The sequence below is a fragment of the Vulpes vulpes genome, chromosome 6, assembly GCF_048418805.1.
Source record: "Vulpes vulpes isolate BD-2025 chromosome 6, VulVul3, whole genome shotgun sequence".
NCBI classification, from domain to species: Eukaryota; Metazoa; Chordata; class Mammalia; order Carnivora; family Canidae; genus Vulpes; species Vulpes vulpes.
The window spans coordinates 108674503-108700928 of NC_132785.1; the positions used below are offsets into that span (position 1 = coordinate 108674503).

Below are 26426 nucleotides of genomic sequence, written 5' to 3' on the forward strand. Positions count from 1 at the left end.
CGAAGAGACGGGCCAGAGTTAACCACGTGAGAGCAAAACATCATATCAAAATAATTAGATTGGCTACGAAAACCACCTCGGAAAAGACCCTGGGCAGCACAGCTTCGCCGAGCAGCTGACGTCTGACCGCAAGCTCCCAACCGTGGGCTGGGACGGGCGCGGGGGGGCCGCACACCCGGGGCCCGCACCGGGCAGCCGAGCGCGCTCAGCAAGGCCACCAGCAGGCCCACTGCCGCCGGGCGGGCGGACGCCGCAGGCCTGCACCGCGACGCCCGGGCCCTTCCAGGGGCTCCGACTCCTGCCAGGGAAGGGCACGCCCCAGGGGCTGGGAGCATCGTTCTCAGAAAAATACACGTTCTTTGATGGAGCCCCAGAAACGCCTCTCCCGCCCCCTCTCCCGTTCCCCAAGGGCAGGGCGGGACGGAGCCACAGAGTCGGCGGGACACCGGGTCAAGGGACGCTGCCCTGGCCACACCCCCGTCGCGGGCGTCTCGGGGCCGCGCGCGGGGCTGGGTGCGCACGCGCTCGCGTCTCCAGGCAACGGGAATAACAAAGGCCGGCGCAGAGCGCCTGCGCGGCGGGCGGTTGAGGTTGTTGAAGTTCGGCCCGGGGGCGGTCGGGGGTGGAAAGCTAAGTCTTGGGTTGGTTTTTGTTTTGTTTTTTGTTTTTCTTTTCCCCTGAGCAGGAACGGTCCGCCAGAGCCTCAGGTAGGCGTAAGCAGGCGTGGGGAGCAGACGTAGGGCAGCGCCTCGACCTCCCAAGGGCGGCCGCATGGGCAGAAGAGCGGGGGCTGTGTTCCCCAAGCCGAGGCCCCAGCGGGGGCGCCCTGCTGCCGACTCTGGGGCGGTGCGTGAGCTCAGCACCCGTGCGGCGGCGCGGCGGCCGGGTCAGGTGGCCTCCACCTCTCAGGTTACGATCCGCGCCGTGGGGACCCCTGGGTGCGGGTTGGACAGCCGGGCACCTGCGGTGTCCTCTGGAGTCCAGCAGCGGGGAAGCCCCGAGAGCGCCTTGTGCGGGCCACCTACCTCCCAGCCGCAGTTTGCTCACCTGTGAAACCGTAGGCCCGGACTCAGAGTCCTAAGGTCTTGTAACTCTGAGCGAAACTTCAGTGGATAGGTGAAGAAGCGAGCCAGCAAGGGAAAGTTGCTGGTCCTGTGTCACAGGTCTAAAGCCTGACTTTGAGTCCGACAGCCCTTTCCAGTAAATCTTTCCACCACCTAAGGAGTCTCCTGTGTATGGCAGGAGCATCGCTGTGTATGGCAGAGGCTGGTACTGGAATAAAGCGAGGTGGCGGGAACACCCGTGTCACATTCGTTTTTCTGTCCTCAGGATCTAATAGGCACCCACAGGAAATAATAAGCATTCACCAAATCCTTATTGAAGGAAAGTTATGGCAGACCCAGCACCACTGTCCCTAAAAAGTTCAAGAGAATAGGTAGGACAAATGTATAAACTGTTTACTTTAGTAGCCGGGGGTAACCTCAGAAAACCTCCTCACAATATATCTGGTTTAAATCTCCCCTAGGCTTCAGTCCAGTCCCCGAATGGCTGGCCTCCAGTTGGCACCACCTCTGCCTGTGGGCGTTATGCTTCCATATAATGAAAGGGAAGCTCCAGGGCTCCTCTCAGCTAAGCAAGAGCCCTATGAAAAAGGTGACTCTTCTCAGCGGTCCTCCATGGGGCACCTGAGGAACAATTTCCAGCAGCTTTTGAGCAACAAAGAGCTGACGCTGGATAATCTCTACACTCACTCCAAGTGGAACGCCTGCACAAAAGCCGGGAGCTGCTCCTATCCCCACTGTGTTGGAATCAGTCAGCAAGATTCAAGAAGCGATTCCCAAGGCCAAGCAAAGGGTTCGTTTTACTCAGCAAATTCTCAGTCCTGGTATCCCAAAGCAAATAATCAGGAATTCATCCCCTTTACGAAGAAGCGAGTTGGGGTAGACCGGGCATACCCGCTGAAACCCGTGTTCCATAGGAAGTCTCACAGTACAAGTGAAGCTGGCATTGATGGGGACCAGGATGTCACTCCGAGACCCCCTGAACCAAGAGAGTTTCCATACAGCAGCTTTGGTTCAAGGAACTGGGTGAATGCATCTGTGCTCCATGCCGTTGCTGCCACACAGGAGGAGAGAGCCATGGCAAACCCCAACAGGACTGAATGGATGCAGATCCAAAGACTGGAAGCTGCAGGGGAGAGCTTACAAGAGAAGATCCGGAGAAAAGAAACCCTCCTAAGGGAAAAGCTGAAGAAGACAGAGGAGGAACTCCGAAGGATCCAGAAAGAAAAGGAACAGGCTAAGGAAAATGAAAAAAGAGAGCTTCAAAGAATGACACTCCCCAGGAGGAGAATTAAAGGTAATAGCAACACCACATACAAACCTACCTTCTCCCCAGAATTCGGGTCTGAGGAGGTCTTCAGTAGAGACAGGGGAGAAGATGAACTTTGGGGACAGTCTCAAGAAAATTCCGGTCCATTCCAGTTCTCTGATTACGGAATACAGAAGCTCAAAAGGGAAAGATTGGTGGCAAGCAATAACAGAATCCGAGACCTAGTCTCAGAGTCATCAAAGGAGTTTTCTCAGTCTTCAGAAGGGCCTGGCAGTGTTTTGTGGGGATCCACCAGCAATTCTAGTTTGTCTAGGGGACCAGACTCTTCGGTTTCCAGCTGTTCCACTGAAGAGCCCAAACTTGGCGAATGTAGCCACTGTGGACGCAAGTTTCTCTTGCTCAGACTGGAGAGACACTCCAACGTCTGCAGCAGGATGCAGGGTTCCAAGAGGAAAGTGTTTGACTCCTCCAGGGCCCGGGCCAAGGGCACAGAACTAGAGCAGTACCTGAACTGGAAGGGGCCAGCCCCAGTCAAGGTAAAAAGGCCAGGGCCTTACGGATTTGACTTTGGGGATCATTATAAAAGGATGCTAAATCAGTTTTCTTTAGAAAAAAACTCATGTGTCATACAGGGAGAAAGAACATTTATTGATTACTGTGTGCCAGTCACTGTGATGGGAGTTTATCATAAGATCCTCAGCACAACCCTGTGAGGGTTTCATTGTCTCTTATCAATTCAAAGATCAAATCTCAGAGAGTTTAATTTGCTTGAAATCACAAACAGCTTTGAGTGGCAGAGTCAGCATGTATGGGGTGCCTGGGTGGCGGTTAAGCGTCAGTTAAGCATCCAACTCTTGATTTGGGCTCAGGTCATGATCTCAGGGTCCTGGGATTAAGCCCCACGTTGGGCTCCTGCATCAGGCTCCAGCCCCGTATCAGGCTCTGCTCTCCGTGGGGAATTTCTTTGAGGATTCTCTCTCTTCCTCTTCTTCTGCCCCTCACACCACTTGCCCATGTGCTCTCTCAAACAAGAGTCAGCATATAAATCTGGGTTAGGGGATCCCTGGGTGGCGCAGCGGTTTGGCGCCTGCCTTTGGCCCAGGGCGCGATCCTGGAGACCCTGTATGGAATCCCACATCAGGCTCCCGGTGCATGGAGCCTGCTTCTCCCTCTGCCTATGTCTCTGCCTCTCTCTCTCTCTTTCTGTGACTATCATAAATAAATAAAAAATTTAAAAAAAAAAGCAAATTTAAATCTGGTTTAGAAGCACTGCAAAAAATCCAGGCTTAAAAATATATGTCCTATTGATTATAAAAGTAATAAATGTTGGGGCACCTGGGTGGCTTAGTTGGTTAAGCATCTGCCTTCAGCTCAGGTCATGATCCCAGGGTCCTGGGATCGAGTCCCATGTAGGGGCTCCCTGCTCAGCGGGGAGTCTGCTCCCTCTGCCTGCTGCTCCTCCCCACCCGTTTGCTCTCTCTCAAATAAAATCTTTAAACAAATAAAAGCAAAAGTAATAAATGGTTACTGTAGAAAATTAAAAAGATTTGAAAAATACAAAGAAAAAAATGATGCAGCATTTCACCCCTGGGAGAGAGTTCCTTGCTCTCTGCAATATACACTGCCACCTCCCAAGATTAAGATTTGTTACAACTCCTATAGCCTGATCTACTTTTTCAAGAGTAGCTCAGTTCTGATATATCTTCTTAGTAAATATGTGAAACTCAAGTTTGCAATCCTTGTTCTCCCCATTCAGAGTGTAAACACCTTAAAAGGTAAAGGACTTGATTTTTGGTTAACATTCCAGCTGCAGAAAAACTAAGTTGTAAAAAGGCTGTGAGACACTTGCATGGTAAGTTTAGGGGTATTTCACAGGCATATTTGGACAGTCATATCTGGAGATTGTCTCATGAATAAGTCTACCACCCTGTCAAGGTTATGCCTCTTGGTTTGTAAATGAGTGTTTTTCAAAGTGTGGCATACCGGCAAACATTTTTTATTTTAGAATAGTTTTACTGTGTATTAGAAAAATATAACAACATATGAAGCCTGTAGTTTTAAAAATCATGAACTTAAAAATATTAAGTTCTTTATCTTAAGGGGGATAAAGTGAAAGTGATATGCAAATGATCAAAGTTAGGAAAAGCCCAGACCTCAGGATCTCAAAGCCCCATTCAACTCTAATTTTCTAACAAAATAGGAGAGCATATTCTGTTTTCATTTCCCTCCCTATGCTGTGCTAGCACTTGTTGTCCGCTATGCACGTTACAGTTTATGCATGTATTTACTGGGGCCTTTAAAAACTCAAATTTATGTGGTGGTTGTTACAAGAAGTCAATTGCAGTTACTCCTTTCAGTATAGTTTGGAAGATCACCACAGAAAAGTCCCTTCTGGGTTCAGAGATAATCTGCCCAAAGTCTAGTTTCTGACAAGAAGTCAACATTTTGCTCTTGCAGATAATGATATGATCACCAGTTCCGGTTCTTTCCTGTTTTCTTTCTGGTCAACCCAGTAATCCACTGGGGTCTTCTCTATCCCACTATAGTGGTTGTTTCTGGCAGGCATCTAAAAGACTCTTGTGTTTCTTAAATTCCTAAATACATTAGCAGTGAAGCAAAAGAATTGGGTTTCTGAGATCAGATACCCTAGCTTTGTGGAAACTAGTTTTGCGGGGAATATGTTGCATTGAGGACACTGAAGCAGAAAAGATCTGGATAGGGGCACCTGGGTGGCTCAGTCAGTTAAGCATCTGCCTTCAGCTTAGGTCATGATTCCAGAATTCGGGGATGGAGCCCCACATCAGGCTCCCTGCTCAGTGGAAAGCCTGCTTCTCCCTCTCCCTCTGCCCTTCCCCTCATTTGTGCTCTCTGACTCTATCTCTCTGTCAAATAAATAAAAGCTTAAAAAAAAAGGAAGGAAGGAAGGAAGGAAGGAAGCATTTGAGTACAGGGACTACATCTTTGTGCTTTGTGATTAATAGGTGTTAATTGAATAAAATTTCAATATGAATTATGAATATGAAGTAACCATCATATAGTCAAGGAACTTTCTCCTAACTCTTTTAAATGTTCCTGGGTCCTGTCTCCAACACACAGATTTTCTTGCCTTCCTGTCTGTTTCAGTAAGACTCTCCTGAAGGATCCTTTTCCTTTGATAATATCTCTTCCTGTCATTTATCATTAATGATATCAGATCACCAAGCAGCTACTTAACTCATTTTTTCTTTTTTGAAAAATTAATTTTAGGGGCACCTGGGTGGCTCAGTTGGTTATATGTCTGTCTTCCCCGAGTCCCAGGATTGAGCCCCACATCTGGCTCCCAAGTCTGCTTCTCTCTCTCGGCCCCTCACCCTATGCGTGCTCTCTCTCCTCTCTCTTTCTCAGATAAGTAAATAATCTTAAAGTTAATTTTATATTAATATAAATAATATTTGAATACATTTAAAAAATCATGTACTAAGTGACCTATAAGGCAATAAGCAGGATCCTGCTTCACCCTTCTCCATCCTCATCTGGCCCCCAGTGGCAGCCTTCATTCAGTTCCTGATCGATTACTCTTCTGGTATGCATTTCCATATTTCTCAATAATATGCTTTTTTTCTTGATTAACCAGTTTTGCACATTATCTGTTGATTTCCTTCTATGAATGCTGTGGGTTAAGCTCTCTTTCACATCTCCTTTCTTTTTACTTTTCTCCTTCTCTTCTTCCATTGTAATGGGATCACAATTTTGGATTAAAGCAGCAGTCAGCTTTTACTTATAATAACCATGTAAATTTTGTTCACCGATGAGTGAACAAATTCTGCCTCTGCCCACATGTACCTGGAATTAATAGTTGACTCAGGTTTTTATTTGCTTGGTTCCCTACATACCTGTCTCTAATTTTTTTCCCCTAAATTATTCATCTGATGTCAGATACCTAGTAGTGTTTTTATAAGTGCACAAACACTTAATCCATCAGTTTGATTTTTTTTTTTTTATTCTGAAAACTTTCCTCCCACTACTCTTTTTCCTCCTGCACCAGTCTGGACTGTTTGTTCTCTAGGTCTAGTGTAGACTTGTTGTGTTGGGACTTCTTTTTTTTACTTCTTTTCTGTATTGGGTCCCATTTCCAGCTTCTTATGTTTTCCTTTTTCTTGCTTTATTCCTTGATTTGCTGAAGCTTTCAAGAAACGTGCATGGGAGGCATATTTTTTTTGTCTCAAAATGAATGAAAATATCCATACAATAGCCTTATAGTTGATTTGACTAGGTATAGAATTCTAGGTAGAATAATGATTTTCAGGGGATCCCTGGGTGGCTCAGCGGTTTAGCGCCTGCCTTCGGCCCAAGATGTGATCCTGGAGTCCCAGGATGGAGTCCTACGATCAAGTCCCGCATCGGGCTCCCTACATGGAGCCTGCTTCTCTATCTGTGTCTTTGCCTCTCTCTCATGAATAAATAAATAAGATCTTTTTAAAAAGAAAAAAATGATTTTCTATTAGAACTTTTTTTTTAAGATTTTATTTATTTATTCATGAGAGACAGAAAGAGAGAGAGGTAGAGACACAGGCAGAGGGAGAAGCAGGCTCCATGCAGGGAGCCTGATGTGGGACTCAATCCCAGGGCTCCAGGATCACACTCTGGGCTGAAGGCGGCGCTAAACTGCTGAGCCACCTGGGCCGCCCTCTGTTAGAATTTTTAAGGCATTTTCCCACTAGCTTTTAGTATCGTGTTACCGTTGAGAAATCTGATGCCATTTTGCTTCCTGCGCCACTATATGAAGCTTCTCTTGGTGTTTCTTTTTCTGAAAGCTTACAGGATTCACTCTTTATTCTGAAATTCCAAAATTTTTCAATGATTGTGTTGGAATCTTGGTAGGCTATTCAATTTCAAGACAGTGACCTTAATTCTAGGAATGTTTATTGTATTATTTATTTAATAATTTCCTCCTTTTTCTGTTCTTTTTGGAACTCCTTTTTGTCAGGTGTTGGACTTCCTGGATTGACTTTCTAATTTCCTAATCTTTTCTACTTCCCACCTTGATCTTTTTTTCCCATTCTAATTTTCTTGACATTTTAAACACTGCTATTTTTATTTTTAGCTATCATGTTTTTTTTAAGTGGTCTTTTTAAAAATAAAGATATTTATTTGTTCATTTATTTATGAGACAGAGTATAAGCACATAATCAGGAGAAGCAGAAGGAGAGGAACAAGTTGACTGTGCTGAGCGTGGAGCCTGATGTGGGGCTCAATCCCATGACCCCAAGATCATGACCTGAGTCAAATTCAAGAGTCAGATGCTCAACCAACTGAGCCACCTAGGCGCCCCTTAGTTATCACAGTTGTAATCTGTAATAGTTCTTTCTGGCTTTCTGGTTTTAAGTTTTCTTCTACCTGCCTTGTTGCTGCTTCCTGAGAGTGAGAGAGAGAGAGAGAGAGAGAGAGAGAGAGAATTCATGTACCTGTTTTGGTTTTTCTCTTGTTAGAGCTTTACTCAAATATTTGGTGACCCCAGGCTGTCCATTCATAGTTAAGCTTAAGTGAGGCTTGTTGATTAAAGGCCTCAAATAGTGAACCTTTTCACTGGGGTCATGCAGGGCCAGCATCTAATGGCTTTTCTCTTGATTGCTTGGTGCAACCAGAGAACTCTTGTCTCCTGTGAGGGTGCCAATGTGTTTGATATCCTGGGAGCTGAGTTGATATCCTCGGCTCCCAGGATATCAAACAGTTCCATAATTTATCATGTATACTTGCACTTAATCCCAATTTTCAGCTTCAGTATTAACCTTCTTCTCTATTATGCCTGGACTTCCTGCGTGTGAAACCTGTCTGGTTCAGTTTCTACAGAGAATAGACCCCTGTTCTCCTGTGAGACTGCTGGAAGTGACAGACTCTTGGATGTACAAGATGGGACGGGGCCCCAGGGATCCAATGTATTCTCAGCCCCACACCTCTCCCCTGCCTCTACCTGTAAACACCAAGCCTCCCAGGACCATCCCCCCTGGCAGGCCCTTAGCTTAGTGCCTCCACTCTGGCAAGTCAGCTCTGTTGCTCCTGTCTTGTTCTCTCTGACCTTAGGGAGAGCATCCTTTACATTTCCTTACTGTCATTCTGATGAAGACTCAGAAGGAGATGTGGTAAATGCCAAGTCAAATAATCAGTCTTCCTCTTACTTACAGGCTGAACCTCCTCAGAAGAGCAACTGGAGACAGAAGCATGAGTCTTTCATCCGTACTCTCCGTCAGGCCCGAGAGGTCCAGCAAGTAATTGCCAAAGGTGGAAACCCCTCAGACTTGCCACCCATCCTACCTGCAGAAAATCCAGATTATATTCAGTGTCCACACTGCAGCCGCCACTTTGCTCCCAAGGTGGCTGAGCGCCACATTCCCAAGTGTAAGACCATTAAGAATCGGCCCCCACCTCCAAGGAAGCATTACAGTTGAACAGACCACAGTGGAAGTCTCAGAAGGCTCTGCTTCTCTTCAGCAGTAAATGGGAGAATAATTTGATACAAACCAGAACTAAAACCTTTACATCTCCCACATCTGCCTGCAGAACTTAAATCAGTGAAGAGAGACTCATTGCTAAGCAGCAGGAAGCAAAAGGAAGCCTCGGCTTCCCACTAAATTACCATGTTGGGCTGGTGTGCCTTTCTATTGCCCTCAGAACTGGTGGGTGAAGACACTCGAGAGTAGCGAGTGGGCTGTATTAAATCTCTCTTCTCGCAAGCCTGACTTGTGGTCTGTGCTAGTTAAGTGCCTGCGTTTGCTGTGCCTTCTTGCCACTGCCTCTGCATGTATGTCTGTGGTTCCTGTTCATGCTTCTTGCTCTTGCAGGAAGTTGGTTCATTAGATTAAGTTGGTGTCAGAAGATCATGATCACCTAGGTGGTATCTCTTATAAAAGATAATACAATTTTGCTGTAAGGCAAATGGAAGTTTATGCTTGACCTTTGTGACGCATGGTCCTGGCCAAAAGCCAACACCAGTATGCAAAGTTCGGGTGCCAGTCTATCCTAGGCCCCGCTTGTGGTATACTGTGTCATAAAGAGAACCTCATCTTGATGTGCTTTACAGGCTAGGGATGGGGAGAGCACTACTGTATGCCTCAGTAGTTGCTCTTTGCTAATGGATTTCATATGTCAAAAAAAAAAAAAAAAAGGAAGGAACTTCAGTTTTAGCGATTGCTGGCATTCTGCTTTGAAATCAGATTGGTTGTATGGCTTTTGAAATAAGGCAGCAAAATCTACCATCAAAGCAAGCTGGGACATTGCAGTGTTACATGTCGCTGTCCATTATGTCACAGTGAACTTCTATTTTAGAGAGTAAACTTTGATGAAAAATGAAAAAAGATACTGGATTTTTAAAATTTTCTCTGTGCAGAATTGTGCATACTGCAGGTACTCTTCATAATTAGACCTTCAAAAGGGTTTTGGGGATTTAAAATTAAATAATAAAATGAGTAAGTCCTAGTTTGGTCAGATGGGAGAAGTGATAAGGTAATGCCCGTCAGGAGTAGTATCAGTTTAAATAGGATGAAGATAGAACAACAGATATGAAATAACAGTAGGATTATTGTCCTGAGAACATCACTCAAATTGTTAGTTTAAAATACTGGAGAAAAAACACCCAACTTGACCTGGGCCACGGTGACTAAGCAGACAAAAAAACCATATTCTACTAACAAATGGCCACTCATGTTCCATTTCCCCTGCAGCACCTGCTGAATGGCTGGGCTAATAGACTAGACCGACTTGAAATGTGATTAAGGCTTTAGCTGCGAAGCTGCAGGACCCTAGGTGGAGAAAAATGTATATACTTAAAAAACAGTACATATTGAATTGCTTTATGCTCATCTTAATTGTTGCAAAGAAGAGGAATCACATAGCAGGACTTTAGGCTGGCCACTTGAAGGAACCTTACACACACACTGGGTATTTAACCCAATATATACATTCCCCTGGCAATGAAATACAAACTAAGTTTCATACTTAAAAACAAAAGATGGCAAGAATGAGCTATGGCCAAGGGGGCAAAGTGGTAGCCTATGGACTGCTTTGTCCTACAGATATGCTTTATTTGGCTGGTGCAGAATTAAAAATATAGTCTGACATTTAAAAACTGGGATATGGAGAATCTCTTGAAAAGCCAGAAGTTCTGGAAATACCAGGCCAGCAATCCTGCATAGCCCCAACCACGTGGTCCTTCAGATGGTCTGACCTTGCAGATCACAAGTCCCGCCTGGCATGCTGCACTTATTTGCCTTTTTTGGGATCCCTGAATGATGTGATTAAGTTCACAGATCAGGACCCTCTGGGGAGAACACATGTATGTGTGGGGAGTGCTTTCTGTAGACAGGAAGCAGTTACTCATTCTTATACTGCTGGACAATAACGCAATAGTCAATGCCTCAGTGTTCCCTCTGATTTCAACATGTGTAAGCTTTGATTAGGTTAGGACTATCTATGAGTCTTTTACATTTAGCTCGACCTGATTTTTGGGAAGAGGTCAGAACCCTTTTGCTATCTAAGTCCCTTCCTGGATGACAATGGATAATGCTACTTGGTACTGTCTGTGTGTTATACAACTTTATCCAAGAGCCTTCAGTACAAGCAAATGTTATAAATTTTAAAGTTCAAAAGGTTAAGCAATGGGGGAAAAATCTCATAGTGAAACTCACTTCACATAAAAGTGTATGCAGACGTGCTGAGATACTCCTTAACAGCAGTGTATTTAATGCAGCATGGTACCTTTTGACCAACATTTGCTTTTGGTCAATTTATCATTCTTCATGACTACAAAGGAGATAGCAGAGATGTGATATAATGTTTTTCTCTCTAATGTTCCCAATTCTGAGAGGTTTAGTGATCAGCATGTTTATTTCCATAGTTAATCATTGAAGTAATAAATGATTTTTGGCTTTGTGGCAGGAAGGAACATGTTTTGTAGTCCTGACTACAGCCCAGTCTGGCCTGACACTAATGAAGAATACTTCTTTGGAGGCCCAGGGATACTCATTTGAAAGAATTTATTTATAATACATCCTCACTCCAGAGCTGTTCTTTCTATTATGAAGGTTTCCAAATATATGGCAAATCAAATGAAATGTGAGTTTAAGGCCACTTTTGCTTTAAACTTTAGTGAAATGCTCAGCCAAGAGAAGTGATAACTTGGCTGTGCAATGCCAGGGAGACCAAATACAGTTCACCTTCTTTGAGGGAAAACAATTTTGTAAACGTAGACACACATTATCACTTGAAAAAGTCCACTGTGATTCAGGAGGTGAGTACAAGAAATGATCCTTCCTTCCTCGTTCAGTGGCTCATTTTTTTCCTTCCCTCTGCATCTTAAGCACTATATTTGAGAAGTCTGGGGAGAAAAAGTTGTAGCAGCAGAAACGATACTGTGAGCAAGAAAAAGAAACTGGAAGAAAGCAAAGATTATTTGTGCAAATGTTCCTTGTGTTGTTTCTGTTACAAGGTCTTTTATTTATTTAGATAAAGACTCATTGAATCAAAGATTCATGAAGGCCTAGAATCTGGGTGTTTCATCCCAGTGACTAAGGTCCATGCGCAGGCATAGCACTGATTGAGAGTTTAAATGTTTATTTAAAACAGAAATGCCAAACCACTCCACCCTCAACCTTTCAAACATCTGGCTAACAATGAGCTAGTTCTTCAGCAACAATGTCAGAGCAGAGGAATAACTCAGGTTATACTATAACTCAAAAGCAATACTACTGGGAAACTGAAAACACCTAGCACTGCAGAAAGAAGAAAAGCAGGACAAACTCCAAGAGAATTAGCTACAGAAAACCATTCAAAGGCATTGCTGCTGCCTAACCTTTCACTTTTTATCTAATGCATGGCTGCCACCTTTGAATTGGTTTCTGTTTGCATAGCTATTTGGTGGGAAAAATCATACGGCTGTCCCAGGCACAATTTGGTAAAGTGCAAATTGTCTCTAAGGCACAGAACTCAGATTCTCAGCCAGATTAACAGCAAACTAGACTTCCCATGGGAACATGCTAGAGAAAATGAGCAGTGTTCCCCTGCTAGAGAATGGCTCCCCTCTGGAACAAGAGCAGGGCTCACCCCTCCCTTCAATGCTCACTCCCACCCCTGTCTCAGCAACGTGCCCCTGTTCCTCAGTTTCACAGCAGAAGCAATACTCAGGATTAACACCCAAACTGAGCCTGCCTCTCAGTCCTGCTGAGATGGTGAGTATGAGGGATACAGGAACATGAAGAGCCAGTCAGTCCTTAAAAAAAAACAAAGGTGCATTTACATGATGAACTAAAACCCACTGTTAGGGTTTACAGCAAACCCCCAAGTCCCCAGAACTTGTAACTTTAATCCAGGGTTGGCCCCTTCCCTTATTTTAAGAAAAGGCTTTAGTGATTACATTAGTACCATTGTACTAGGCTTCCCAGAATTGAGAAAACAATGGGAACATCAAACCAAAGACATCCCATTGAACAGAGTTGCCCGTCCCCAGCCATGGGGTTTTCCCCAAGCATCAGCCTTTACACCACCAGTTTCAGGGAAATGGCAAAATTTCCATCGCACAGGTCCTTCCAAAATGTTAAAGAGATATTAAACATTCATTTTTTGGTTTGGGGAAAATGAAACAAAAAGTAATTTAGTGGCTTCAAAGAAGGGGGCATGTGAGACTCATCAAGGCAACTCCTATGACCCAAAATACTAAAGGGAACATTTTATAAGGCGAGGTGAAAACACAAAGTTGACATCCTTAAGTAAAACTATCAAAAGCTTTGAGGACACTCTCTCTTTGGGAAAGCTAGCTTGCTTGTCTATAAGGACACAATGACTGTGGGATCAGCCAAATTCCTTTCACTTGGTAGCTCCTACCTGTCCTGTTAGGCTTCAGGTACTACCAGGTTTGGTGCTGGCTTTGGGCCACTCAAGTAGGAAAGATGATACAGATTCACTGATATGGCTTCATAAAACACCAAAAGGGGACAAATACTGACTAGACATACAGAAAGGGAGTGGTTGGGGCTGCTGAAGTTGAGGTTAGAACCCTAAGAGCCACGAAGGCGGAGGTACTCTAGACCTTCACAAAGATACCAAGTAGAGGCAGCTAAAGGAGGACCTCTCTCCCTCATGGTTTTCTCTTAAGGTCATTCCTATTGCCCCAGTGACTCAATTCTCTATGGGATACCTCACCTTTTAGAGGTACCTTCCAAAGTTAGGAAATCCAACCTGCAATGGCCACAGACAGCAACCCCAGCTGTGTGATGAGGAGGGACCTAGCCTTCTTTGTCTCCTCCTCACTGAAGACATTTTAATCGACCTTCAGAGGAAAAGCAGTCTAAACCCACTTTTCCTCCTAAAGCATTTGGCTAACGCAAAGTAACTGAACTTTCTGAAAACAAGTCCTAGATTGACTCCACCAGACGTACTTTCCCAGACTCAGGGCTCCTGAGAGGGCTTTACCACTTCAGCACTTTCCAGATGACTCTGGATGGGCCCCACCTGGTTCCAGCCCACTCAAGTTTTACACTTTTCCCTCCTCCACCCAGAGGTGCAATGCCTGGTGCTGAATTCCCAAGGCAGCTTCCAAGTAATGGTGAAATGATAAACGGGACATAAGCTGCTACCAACAAAATTAAGGTGAGCATTTTGTCTCCTCTTCAAAGGTGGGATCACCAGATGAGGTACAGAGCTGCTGTTGCTATGGCAGTCACTGAGGACAAAGCCAGGGCCATGGGGCCCTTCCATTCTCCGAAACAAAACCACTCCTAGATCCTATCTAACAGGCCATGCCACTCCCCAAGTGTACACGGAAAGTGCTTCAGAGCCTCCGCCTTGCACTCCTTGTCTGCAAGTGAACAAAGCCAGGAAAGCGCTCTCTGCATTCAGTAAGTGTGCTGTGAAGTTCTTTGGATCCCAGTTTCCTGGAGGCCATACAGGCTCAGGAGACTAGAGGCTGGGTCGACAGGAGTCTGTTCCCAGGAGGCACCAGGAATCTGAATCTAAGTCAGGCTTTGGATCCATTTCCATCTCTTCTTTTGCTGTCTGAGTTCCTTTGGAATGCATCCCCACCTGTCCAAACAAAACACAGTTCCATATTAACAATACCACCACGAGTTATAGCAGTTCAGGACTAGGTTTCTAATGTTGACCTCCAAGGACCTGCAGCTACAGTTTTGTGACAAGCTCATAATACTACCTTAGATGATACTTTAACAATGCTATCTTAAATAAAGTCCACACCTTTACACTCGTTGCGGGTAGGATGACTGTTTGCCTAGGACTGTAGGATTTTCTGGAATGTAGAACACTCAATTTTAAACTGAGACAGTCCTAAGCCAAATAATCTTCCTGCCTGCTATAGCTGCCAATCACCCCATGCTTACCTCAAGTGAGTATGTTACTTTCCAAAGTACTTTCATAGACATGATTTCGTTCTCATTCATCAAAACAACCATGCAAGGTAGATGGTATTCTTTTCCTCTTTTAGGTGAGAAACTAGGACTCACAGAAACCAAGTAATTTGGTCCAGACACATAAAACTGGTAAATGGCAAAGCCAAAGGTTGAACCTTATTTCCCTTTCCTGGTTCACTCTAAATAGAGGAATACAATGGCTTTTTAAAAACAATGCAAATGGGGTACCTGGTGGCTCAGTCGGATAAGCTTGTGACTCTTGATCAGGTCATGATCTCAGTCATGGGATTGAGCCCCGTGTCGGGCTCTGCACTCAATGGGGAGTCCGCTTGAGATTCTGTCTCTCTCCCCCCCCAGATCCTCCCCCCACTCCACTTGCGTTCTAAAACAACAATGCAAACAGCAACACCTGTGAAATGTTTTTACAAAAAATGTTTAATTTAAATCTAATCAGGCCTTAAGTTTATAGAAATGACAGTTTACAGAAATGACAGGGTGGGGATCCCTGGGTGGCTCAGCGGTTTAGCGCTTGCCTTCATCCCAGGTCGTGATCCTGTGGTCCTGGATCTAGTCCCACACCGGGCTCCCTGCATGGAGCCTGCTTCTCCCTCTGCCTGTGTCTCTGCCTCTCTCTCTCTCTGTGTCTCTCATAAATAAATAAATAAATAAATAAATAAATAAATAAATAAATAAATAAATAATAAAATAAAATAAAATAAAATAAAATAAAATAAAATAAAATAAAATAAAATATAAAAAAAAATGACAGGGTGACAAAAGAACAAGTTAGATAATGTCCCAAGAAAATAGAGGACAAATCCAGAATGTGGCTCATTTTGTTAAACAATGACCCTGTTTCTTCAAGTCAATGGCATGAAAATTTTTTAAAAAGGGAAGGGGGAGAGTAGTAGAACAAAGTATTCCAGATAAAAATAAACGATATATACATAACAATGTAATGTAGGGATCTTGACTGGATTCTGGTCTGATAAAAAGTTATAAAAGACATTTTTGTGGGAAAATTGGGCTATCAACTGGGTACTGGATTAGTGTAAACTGTTTTATGTGTAATAATAGTTCGCCAGTTATCTGGGAGAATGAATGTCTTTATTTTTGGGTATGTATAAGAAAGTATTTAGGGGGCCTATGTCATAACTTTTATAATTTATTTGAAAATGGTTTAGCAAAATAATATACACAACATACACCCAGATATTTTAAATACAGATATATATACCCCCATATATTTTAAATACACATGCAGACATTTAAAAGAAGCAACATGTTAATAATTGTTGAATCTAGATGGTGGATAGATGACTGTTCACTGAATTGTGATGCTTAAAGTTTTTCATAATAAAAAGTAAAAGAAAAAAACAGAGTAGCAAAAAACAATGGAAGTCGGATGATGAAAATGATTTAACCCAGGCACCTGAAACAAGGCCCAGGGCTGTTGGGATTAATTACGAAAGTTACATCATCAAAAGATAAGTACTTGCAAAGGAATAAGTCTATTTCAGTTCTTGGTCTATTCGAGTTTTGTTTCTTTGATTCTTCAAAACAATTAGAAATTGAATTATTCTTTTAATGCTCTCACCTGCTGCCCTCCTTCTAATTTCTTGTCCAGCTTCTGTAGTTGGGTAAAAATCTGGAGGTTTTCTTGCTGTAGCTTCTGTTGTTCAGCCAGACACTTTAACACCAGCCCCTGCAATCTCTCAACCTCTCCCTGCAGAGTGCTGCACGCACAGGTAGGAGTTAATGGCGTTGCCTTCCCAGCACATGTCTCTGCAGGATTCAGCCGAGGTGGCTAAGGAGAGCAGAGAGAGGTCATAGGCATTCTACCTGGACACCACAGCTGCCCCATTTAACCTTCCTCTAAATGGTATCAGATTTTACTTTTTTTATTTTTATTTTTTATTTATTTATTTTTTTTTTAGATTTTACTTTTAAAGTAACATAGGGACACATAAAGGAAATGTAAAAGCAGAAAATGCTGGGTATACAGTAGCACCTGGCTTCAACTTCACAAGACAAGATAACTCTTAGTGCCTCCATCTCTGTTATGCTAATGCAAAAGAACAATCCTCTGTTTTGGAGAACTTGGCAAACAAATTTAAAGTGCATTAATATCATCCCACTGAAAATGCTGAAGTAGGGGAAGGCATGATATGGTTTGGAATGAGTCTTTCTGATCACAGTTCATGAAATGTAGTAGGTCACACTTTAGAAGACATTTGGAAGGTGTTCAGTATACAGGACTGCCAACATAATTCAAGAAAGCTAATTAGAGGAATTAAACATTTACCTTGAAGTTTCAAAGGTTTTATTACATCTTTTCTAGTCTGGATTTTTCTCCCTTCTACTATACTTTATTTATAGGAAGGGTCAGCAAATGATAGCCCATGGGCCAAATCCGGCCTACTGCCTATTTTTGTAAATGAAGTTTTATTGGAACATAATCATGCTCATTCATTATGTACTATCTATGGCTGCTTTTGTGCTACAATGTCAGCGGTGTTGCAGAAGAGACTGTATGGTCCATAAAACCTAAAATAATGACTATGTAGCCCTTTATAGAAAAAGCTTGATGACCCCTGGGGCTTACATTTGATTAAGGAATTTACCACAATTTGATATCTACCAAGGTCAGGCACATATGTGTGGCTCCCTCACTAGACTATAAGCATTATTTCTTACTCACATTCAGAGCCTCCAACCCACCACACTAGTAGTGTCAAAAAAACTGGATCTGAATTTTGGAAATTTAATTTTGGTATTTCTGAGGAAGAGAGAAAAGAAAGATGGTCCTCCAGTGTAGAAAGCTGTTAGCCCATCAGGAATGGGAAAGGGTCAATAATTTTCCAAGGCAATTCAGTTAAGCCTAGGGCAGAGGCTTTAAGCACTACCAAACAGTATAATGAGTTGATATAAGGCCTTGGGAGACCGAGAAGGCTAGAGGAGATGGTGCAGCCAGAAGTGGGGAAAGCTCTCTGTTTACTTAGTTGTGATTCAAAGGCAAAGAGTTCAGTTACCCAGGCTCCTACTGGGGGCTTGTGTTCCGAAGGAGCTTCAGAGGCCACTTTGAGTCCTTGTAGCTCTTCATATGGCAGGGTATCTTTCTCAGATTCTGGAAAAGCTGCACTTAGGGGAGATGGGCTGTCAGGCATAGGGATGAATTCTGCATTTTCCAGCTCCTAAGAGAAAAAAATCTCATCAGTTCTGTTTGGGCTGTTTGTTTTCTTTCTCCCCAATTCTTGCTACAGCTTTCACTCTATTGTGACATCAGCACCCTCTAGTGGGGCATGACAGTTGTGGGTTCCACACAGCTCACTGTACCTGTAAAGAGCAAGCCATCGCTTCCTCAAAAGAGTAACAGAGATGCGAATTCGAACTCAAATTCAAGAACACAGTTTGGGGTACGTGGCACGTCTCCCTGACACACTTATTCTACATGGGCTATTCAGGGAGCTGGGAAGCTCAAAGGTGATGACAGTGAGGCCACTGACCAGGCTGCTCAAGGCTGAGGCTGAAACAAAAGTGTGCTGCATCCTCCACTCATTCTCCGAACTGGCTACCGAGTTTAGTTGTCTTAAAAGGGCAGCTTTAAATCTCTTAGATTCGGGCAACCGAGGTGGCTCAGCGGTTTAGTGCCTGCCTTCAGCCCAGGGCCTGGTCCTGGAGACCAGGGATCGAGTCCCGTGTCAGGTTCCCGGCATGGAGCCTGCTTCTCCCTCTGCCTGTGTCTCTGCCTCTTTCTCTGTCTCTCTGTGTGTCTCTCATGAATAAATAAAATAAAAAATCTTAAAAAAAATAATAAATCTCTTAGATTCTTTTTCTTTTGGTAAAAATTTAAAATTTCACAAACTACAAATGCTCACTGTAGAAAATGAGAAAATAACAGATAAAAAAGGACCAGCAATTCCATTACTCATAGATAAGCACTGTTAATTTTTTTTAAAGATTTTATTTTATTCTGTATGTTGGTAAATTGAACACCAATAAAAAATAAATTTATGATTAAAAAAAAAAGATTTTATTTATTTATTCATGAGACAGAGAGAGAGAGAGGCAGAGACACAGAGGAGAAGCAGGCTCCATGCAGGAAGCCCGACGCAGGACTCGATCCCAGAACTCCAGGATCACGCCCTGGGCTGAAGGCAGGCACCAAACCGCTGAGCCACCCAGGGATCCCCCAGATAAGCACTGTTAAAATGAGCAACACTGTATTTAGTCTTCATAGCAGACATTCTTCTATGTATTACACATACTCTAAGAGAATGGGGTCCTGCTGCAAAGGTATTCCATCTTTATCTGCCCAGCCACATGTTGTAACCAACTTTCCATCCAAATAAATATACTCCAACATTTTTACTGTTTGCACTTCAACTCTCATAACCCATCTCTCTGCTGTAAAACATTCTGGCTGACCCAATGTTCCACTGCTACAAATCACAGTACAAAATCTCTAAGCTCAATTTTTGCACACATGCATTACAAAAACTGCCTTCAAGGAAGGGTTTTCTTAATTCACATTGTAAGTAATAAAGGTATGAGAACATTTTGGGTCTCTTCATGTCAGGAAGAAAAAAGGATTAGAGATTTGGTAATTTCGTCCCAGGTAGAAATCAGAAACCTTGATTCCTGCTGCAACACACACACTTGAACAGGGCATGGGGCACGGAGAGATGCTGACAACGCCTCTCTAGTTGCTGCAAAGGGCCTGATGTTTTCCAGATACCTCTACCAAAGGAATTACCTTTCGAAGCCAGCCAGGGCAGGAGCTGCTGGCCCCACTACTGATCCCCATGGCCTCCGTGGGACTGACTAAACCTTCCATTCCTCGGTCTGCTTCCATTGTTCCTCGGAAGCCTCCGCTTGGATCAGGAGTTTCAGATTCCTGCTGACTGTCCTCCTCTTCTCCCCCACCGCCGCCGCCTCCTGGGCTAGAGCTCTGAACCACTGACAGATACACAGCACAGAAAGAGAGAGCCTTGCTATGTAGCAAGAAAGATTTATGATCTTACAGCCCTGCTGACTCCTGGAGAGCTTCCTAGAGTCGCATGAAGTAGTAGCAATAGTGCAGGTCAGATACTTGGGACTAAAATTTTTAGTTTTTACATAAGGTATTGAACATCAGTATCTTCATAATGATAATTCACTTTTATATCCCAAACTTACTTATCTCTATATCCACAGCAAATTATCAATGTTCTAAAGCATTACTCAACAATCATCCCAACCATAGCTGAATCTACCACCCAGGCTTTAATAGATACATCTAGACTCCAGCATTCTCCACCAAGGCTCATCAAGGTTTCATATAAAAACAAAGCTCTTTCACATTTGAGCCAAACACATCTTAAAGCTGCCAGATAAATTCACACTACCTTCTTTCTGGAGAAGTCTTCAATCATTACATTTATTAAGTTCCTTGATAACTATTTGTAAGAATTTTTAAAATATGACGGCTGGTCTTTCATATCATGCAGCATATTCCAAGTTACCTTAATGAAATGAAGACTAGCTGATGTGTAATCAGAAAATGAAACTGAATTTTAATATGGGCCAATATATATATATATTTAAGAAAGTAAATTTGTCAAAGCTAAAAAAATAATTGCATTGTATACTCCAAAGTTGAATGTAGGGATGCCTGGGTGGCTCAGTGGTTTGAGGGTCTGCCTTCAACCCAGGGTGTGATCCCAGAGTTCTGGGATTGAGTCCCACATTGGGCTCCCTGCAGGAAGCTCACTTCTCCCTCTGCCTGTGTCTCTCATGAATAAATAAGTAGATCTTAAAAAAAAAAAAAAAAGTTAAATGTAAAGGACTATTTATGATCACTAGCTATATAGGTGGTTTGCAGACTGACTGCTACACTGTGATCCTACTGAAACAGCATAACTGTAGCTGCCAACAAAAGCTCTGAAGCTTGCTTTGTTTTAAATGGCTTTTAAAAATTAGGTTACATCTGAAATATAAGATATTTTTTAATATATGTGTAAGTTTTGATACCTAACAAAATAAAACAAAAACATGAATCTACAACTTGAAGAAATAGATTTGTACTTTCCAATATGGTAGTCACTAGTCATATATGGCTATTAAAATTTAAATAAAATAAAATTCCAGTTCTTTCAATAGCTACTTTTCAAGTGTGGGACAACAACAATATAGGACATTTCCACTGCTGCAGAAAGATATATGAGACAGTGCTGAACTAAAACACTACCTGTATTGCATCTGCCTTGTGAATTCCTTCCTTCTCTGGCCTCCTACCTAGATGTAACTACTGATTTTATTCTATATTTATCATTTCTTCTTTAAAAAAAAACATCAAATATTTATGTATCCTTAAGCAATTTATTAATTTGGCTTGTTTTTGAACGTTATAATCTGCTACAACTTGCTTTTTACATTTTACATTAGGGAACTATTTGTAAATGTTCATCTCCGCTCTTGTAGAATATTACATTGGATGGTAAAAACACATTCAACCAGCAAATATTTATTGAGTATTCACCATTTGCCGGGCACTCTTCTAGGCATTGTGGATAAAACTACCAAATTAAAAAAGACGAAAATTCCTGCCCTTATGGAGTTAACATTTTCCAGCCAATGGATATGTGCTTTTAATTTTGTTTTTTCCGTTAAATACTGTTCCACCAAAACAAAGCTGTAAGAGAACAGCTGAGTTTAGCAAAAAGAAATTTCACCATTTGTGACCGATATTAACATGCACAGGTAAATGCTGAGCAACAGAGTACTAAAGGAAATGAATAAAATGTATGATGTATGTGTGTGTGACTAGAGTACAAGTCCAGATCAGACTTTCAACTTTCTATTTGGGGATTAATCTGCTTTTATTCCAAGTCTTTATCTGCTTTGATTCTACAAACTAACAGAATCCAGGTTCTGAGATCCTGAAGAGTAAAGGTACTTCAGAGCAAATGGCTAACCAAAAAGGAACACAGATTTCGTTTTCTGGCATAGTCTCAAATAACAGAGAACAATGCAGAAAGCAGCCAAAGGAAAACTATCAGAGAGCTTTGGGTTGATTTTCCTAACCACACTGAAAGTTTAGCCAACTTTTAATTCTGAGGGCCTGTTTTGAAGGACTGTTTCTATAGGCTGGAATAACCCTGTGAATACGGTGGAAGTAAAAAGCAGACAGAACCCATAGCCCCTAGCATGGTAAGGAAAGAAACAATACATAGCCACATTACAATGTTGGGTAAGCCACTTAATTACTTCCATATGCTTGTTTGGCAAAGATGTACTGTCTCTCTGACCACAATGTAATAAAAGTCATAGCTTATTGTGAAATCCACCAAAATATGATCCTTTCTCTTGATCACCGTATTCCTCATTTCCCAAAGATATTTCCCATTTCCTTTTATTGGAGACTGCTGGAATCAAAGACCTACAGTACAGAAAAACCACTGGTACCTGAGACACTGCCACTTACCAGTTCTGATGGATAAGCTGCTGCTATTGGAACGGATGGTCTTGGAATTCAACACTTTCTCTGAGGAAAAATATTCAGTAGGTAAGCATCATAAATAGCTATAGGCAGGAAAAGTGAGAAGACTAGAATAGGGAGTTAATCTACGACATAACAGCTATCCCTCCTTCCAGGTAACTTTATAATTACTTATTATTCTAGATATTAAAGCACTACTAGCTACTCTAACTATATTCACTATGTAGAGTGGCAATTCTCCACTTTAACTGTTCTTTGGAATTACCTGGGAAGCTTTAAATAGTAACAACACCAAGGTCCCATCCCAGATATTCTGATTTAATTGGTCAGGACAGTGGATTTCTAAAAGCTCCTTGGGGGATTCTAATGTGCAGCTTAGGTTGTAAACCACTGATCCAAAAGAATGGACTTGGAAACCTTTACACAGACTTTTATAATTTAGTTCATGACAGTAATCTTTATGCAGAAAACAGATATGATTTAATTTCTTTTTAAAGGTATCCTGAATGTTTCTCACAAAAGCATGAATACAGACAACCAACAATTTGAAGACAACTAGAGATAACAATTTTATAGCAAAGGTGGCAGAGCCCAAAGTTAACATGTTAAAATATGGTCAGAAGGTAGCAAACAACAAAGCTCAGGCAATGACAGTGTTCTGTCCCACCACTAGGTATGGTGTCACTGTTATGAGACTTATAGGAACAGCCTCTTTTCTTCAGGACACTTCGGTTTCGAAGAATGTGACAATCAGAGTCTTAGGTATGAGTCTACTCTCTGTCAAATCCACCCCAAGCCTAATATATGAAACCCTTACCAACAATGAGAATGGTGTGCCAGCCTCGGCAAGATAGGTCTGGGACGTGATGCAGAGATCCAAAAATAGGCCGAGGCCATGAGGTGCAGATATCAGAGCCATGTGGTCTCTCTGTGGGGGTCATTGCCAGGCGGCCATTACCACCATTGCCCCAGGCAAAAATGTGATTATCTAGAAAAAAAATCAAACAGCAGATAGTTTAATAGAAAACTGACTTCCCTATTCTTTTGGGTTCCCCTATTCTTTTATGTCCTAGAGTTAGAAAGATTTTCCACTATGTACAAAACAAGGGAAAGTGGTTTATTTCCATAAATAAAACTTAAATGATTCCTGATGCCAACCTCGTAAAAATGACCACTTCTCCTATGTACTGCCATCCATCCATCCATCCATCCATTCATTGACTCATTCAGCTTTTTTTGGTCATTCCTTGTGGAACTAACATTCTAGTTGGAGGAGACTGATCAGTCAAGTGTCTCATAAGCCTGGTAGTCATAAATGTTATGAATGGAGGATAAATGGTAAAGAAAAGTGGTAAAAGAATAGTGGGGTATGATTATTTTAGATAGGGTAGTCAGAGAAGTACCTGTCAACATTTGAGCAGATACCTGATTGAAGTGAGAGAAAAAGAGAACGATGTGGCTAAGGGAAGAGCTTTTCAGGCAGAGAGAATAGTAACTGCAAAGGTCCTATGTGGGTAACATGAGTATCACGAATAAGGAATATGAAGGCCCATGCAGCTGGAACAAAATAAGAGAGGAGATAGTGGTCAGAGAAGAGGTCAGGAGGTAGGTGGGGTCCTGGTTGTGTAGGGCCACATAGGCCATTTTAATGACTTTGGTTTTTACTGAGATAGGAATTCTTTGGAAGTTCTGAAGAGTAGCGGCACCTGGGTGGTTCAGTTGGTTAAGCATCTGACTCTTGGTTTTGACTCACATCCTGAGATCAAGCCCTGCTCAAGCTATGAGCTCAGCATAGAGTCTGCTTGAGATTCTCTACCTCTACACCTCTACCTCTCCCCCTGCCTCTTCCTAGACACGTGTGTGTGTGCGCGCGTGCATGCATGCTCTATCTCAAATAAATAAATAAAATCTTAATTAAAAAAAAAAAAGGATCCAAAAGACTACCATGAGGAGAATCAATTGCAAGGGACCACAGGTAGAAGAAGGGAGACCAGTTGTAGGAGTAAAGATGGTGGGAAATGGGTCAGATATACTATGAAGATAATCAATAGGATTTGCTGATAGATGGGATGCGGAGTATAGAGTGAAACTGCCATTTAGTGAGATAGGAAAGGTGTAGGAGGAACAGATTTGGTCAGAAACATTAGAAACGACAAATACCCACCATTTGCTTCAACGTGGATGGAACTGGAGTGTATTATGCTGAGTGAAGTAAGTCAATCAGAGAAGGACAAACAGTGTATGTTCTCATTCATTTGGGGAATATATATAATAGTGAAAGGGAATATAAGGGAAGGGAGAAGAAATGTGTGGGAAATATCAGAAAGGGAGACAGAACATAAAGACTCCTAACTCTGGGAAACGAACTAGGGGTGGTGGAAGGGGAGGAGGGCGGGGGGTGGGGGTGAGTGGATGACGGACACTGAGGGGGACACTTGACGGGATGAGCACTGGGTGTTATTCTGTATGTTGGTAAATTGAACACCAATAAAAAATTAATTTATTAAAATAAATAAATAAATAAATAAATAAATAAATAAATAAATAAAATCTTTAAAAAATAAAAAAAAGATTTGGGCAGAAAATCAAGTCTGATTTTTACTATATTAATACTAGTTTGTCTGAAATGCCTATAACTTATCTAAATCAGAGCATTTTTTAATGAAAAGGGGTACTATTAATGATTAAGCCTGGACACTAAGCATGAATGAGGACTTACCTGGGAAAATTGAGCTTTAAAGCCACCCTACCTTTAGACATCAAAGTCCAGGGGCTGATGAATAACAACCTGGAGTTCAGGGGTGGTGATATAAAGCCATCACTGAATATGGGGAACTTAAGGGAGACAGTGGGGGAGATAGAAGAATTGAGTTCTGGGCATTCCATGTTTAGAGGGGTCAGATATCACTATCAATGGCACCTGATCTATTTGCCTATACTAATCTGTTATGAATGTCTCTCCTACCCTACTAGACTGTGAGCTCCTTAAAGATAGGGGCTTTCTGAGACTCACTTTTATATTCTCAGAGCCTAAAAGTAGACCTGGAACATAGTAGGCACTCAGTTTATGTTGGCTGTGTAAGAGACAGAGTATATAGTTCAGAGAAGTACAGAAACATTTATTAGGAGATAATACGCCCAGCCATGGAATTCAACTCTACATTCCTCATTCTGAGTTGACCTTGTGAAGGACACAGATGTACTGAAGAAATATCACCTTCTTGAGGCTCTGTCAGGAAGTGCTACTTGACTTGCAGCACTTAATCCTCAGTGACACCCTCACTCTGTCTTTCTAGGTAGCATTTCCATTGATCTAATCTGACCTTAACAGTTTGCTCCCTAAAATCCCTCATTTTGGGACAAGTGGAGAAGGTTAACCCCAAAAGCTGGTTCACTTAATTAAATACGGTAACAGAGTACTTATTTGACACCGTCCCTGGATCCCTCATGTATATACAGTAGGCACAGACTAAAAGGAAACAGACATTTTAGATCATAAGCAACAAGAACTGAAATGAGTCAAAAGATAAGAAAATGAAATGTGATTTGTTGTTCAGTAGTCACAAGAAAGAAGTGGCTACAACAATCAAAAAAGTTCAGGTGATACAGAAAAAATTTTAAAAAGCAGAATAGAGAGGGAAGGGAATAAAGACTAGCTCAAGTGGTGGTAAAGAAGAGTGGTGAAAGGAGCAAGATGCTGTGGAGAAGAAAGAGCAATGAGAGGAAAAAAGAAGAAAATTCAGTTAGGCCAATTCCAATTCTGGAAGCTGAGAAACACACAGTATTCAGCCCTTCAAACCTTAGCAGTTCCTGAGAACATCACTGCAGTGTGGCTGAGCCTGGCCAAGGAGCAAGGTTAGATTATGTTGTTCTCTCCAGTCACCCAGCCAACATTTATTGAAAACAACATGGTGTAGGGCCAGGTTTATGTAGATATTTAATTATTCTTAAAACATTTATTTATTTATTTTAAAGAGTTTATTTTATTTATCTGAAAGAGAGAGAGAACAAGGTAGAGAAGAACAGAGAAAGAAGCAGGCTCCCCACTGAGCAGGGAGCCCTACTTGGGGCTTGATCCCAGGACCCCGAGATCATGACCTGAGCTGAAGGCACTTAACTGACTGAGCCACCCAGGCACCCCAAATTCTTAAAACATTTAACCAAAATATTTAAAGTAATAAAAAGAACTTAGAATATTAACTTTGCCATTACCTAGAAATCTG

General features: G+C 42.3%; 2 protein-coding genes across 6 annotated transcripts in view; one reads left to right on the forward strand and one right to left on the reverse strand.

Moving 5' to 3' along the window:
- The first annotated feature begins 548 nt into the window (after positions 1 to 548).
- ZC2HC1C (zinc finger C2HC-type containing 1C) lies at positions 549 to 9041 on the forward strand. Of its 4 annotated transcripts, none has more exons than XM_026008623.2 (4): positions 549 to 707; positions 1330 to 1435; positions 1526 to 2867; positions 8493 to 9041. In XM_026008623.2, the coding sequence occupies exons 3-4, from the start codon at positions 1545 to 1547 to the stop codon at positions 8754 to 8756; spliced, it is 1587 nt and encodes a 528-aa protein (XP_025864408.1). In that variant the 5' UTR covers positions 549 to 707; positions 1330 to 1435; positions 1526 to 1544; the 3' UTR covers positions 8757 to 9041. The 4 variants fall into 4 exon arrangements, with proteins under 4 accessions (XP_025864408.1, XP_025864407.1, XP_072618154.1 ...); XM_026008622.2 differs by having other exon boundaries at positions 552 to 909; XM_072762053.1 differs by lacking the exon at positions 1330 to 1435 and having other exon boundaries at positions 562 to 909.
- Positions 9042 to 11322: 2281 nt separating this feature from the next.
- The window catches only part of NEK9 (NIMA related kinase 9), a 38690-nt gene continuing 23586 nt past the window's right edge, over positions 11323 to 26426 (reverse strand). For both annotated transcript variants that reach the window (XM_026008626.2, XM_072762052.1), the window contains 6 exons: positions 23021 to 23191; positions 22189 to 22248; positions 19480 to 19682; positions 17756 to 17917; positions 16321 to 16530; positions 11323 to 14379 (listed from right to left, as the gene is read on the reverse strand). In XM_026008626.2, the coding sequence (XP_025864411.1) occupies positions 14257 to 14379; positions 16321 to 16530; positions 17756 to 17917; positions 19480 to 19682; positions 22189 to 22248; positions 23021 to 23191 (929 nt within the window). In that variant the 3' untranslated portion in view covers positions 11323 to 14256. The remainder of the gene's footprint in view (positions 14380 to 16320; positions 16531 to 17755; positions 17918 to 19479; positions 19683 to 22188; positions 22249 to 23020; positions 23192 to 26426) is intronic.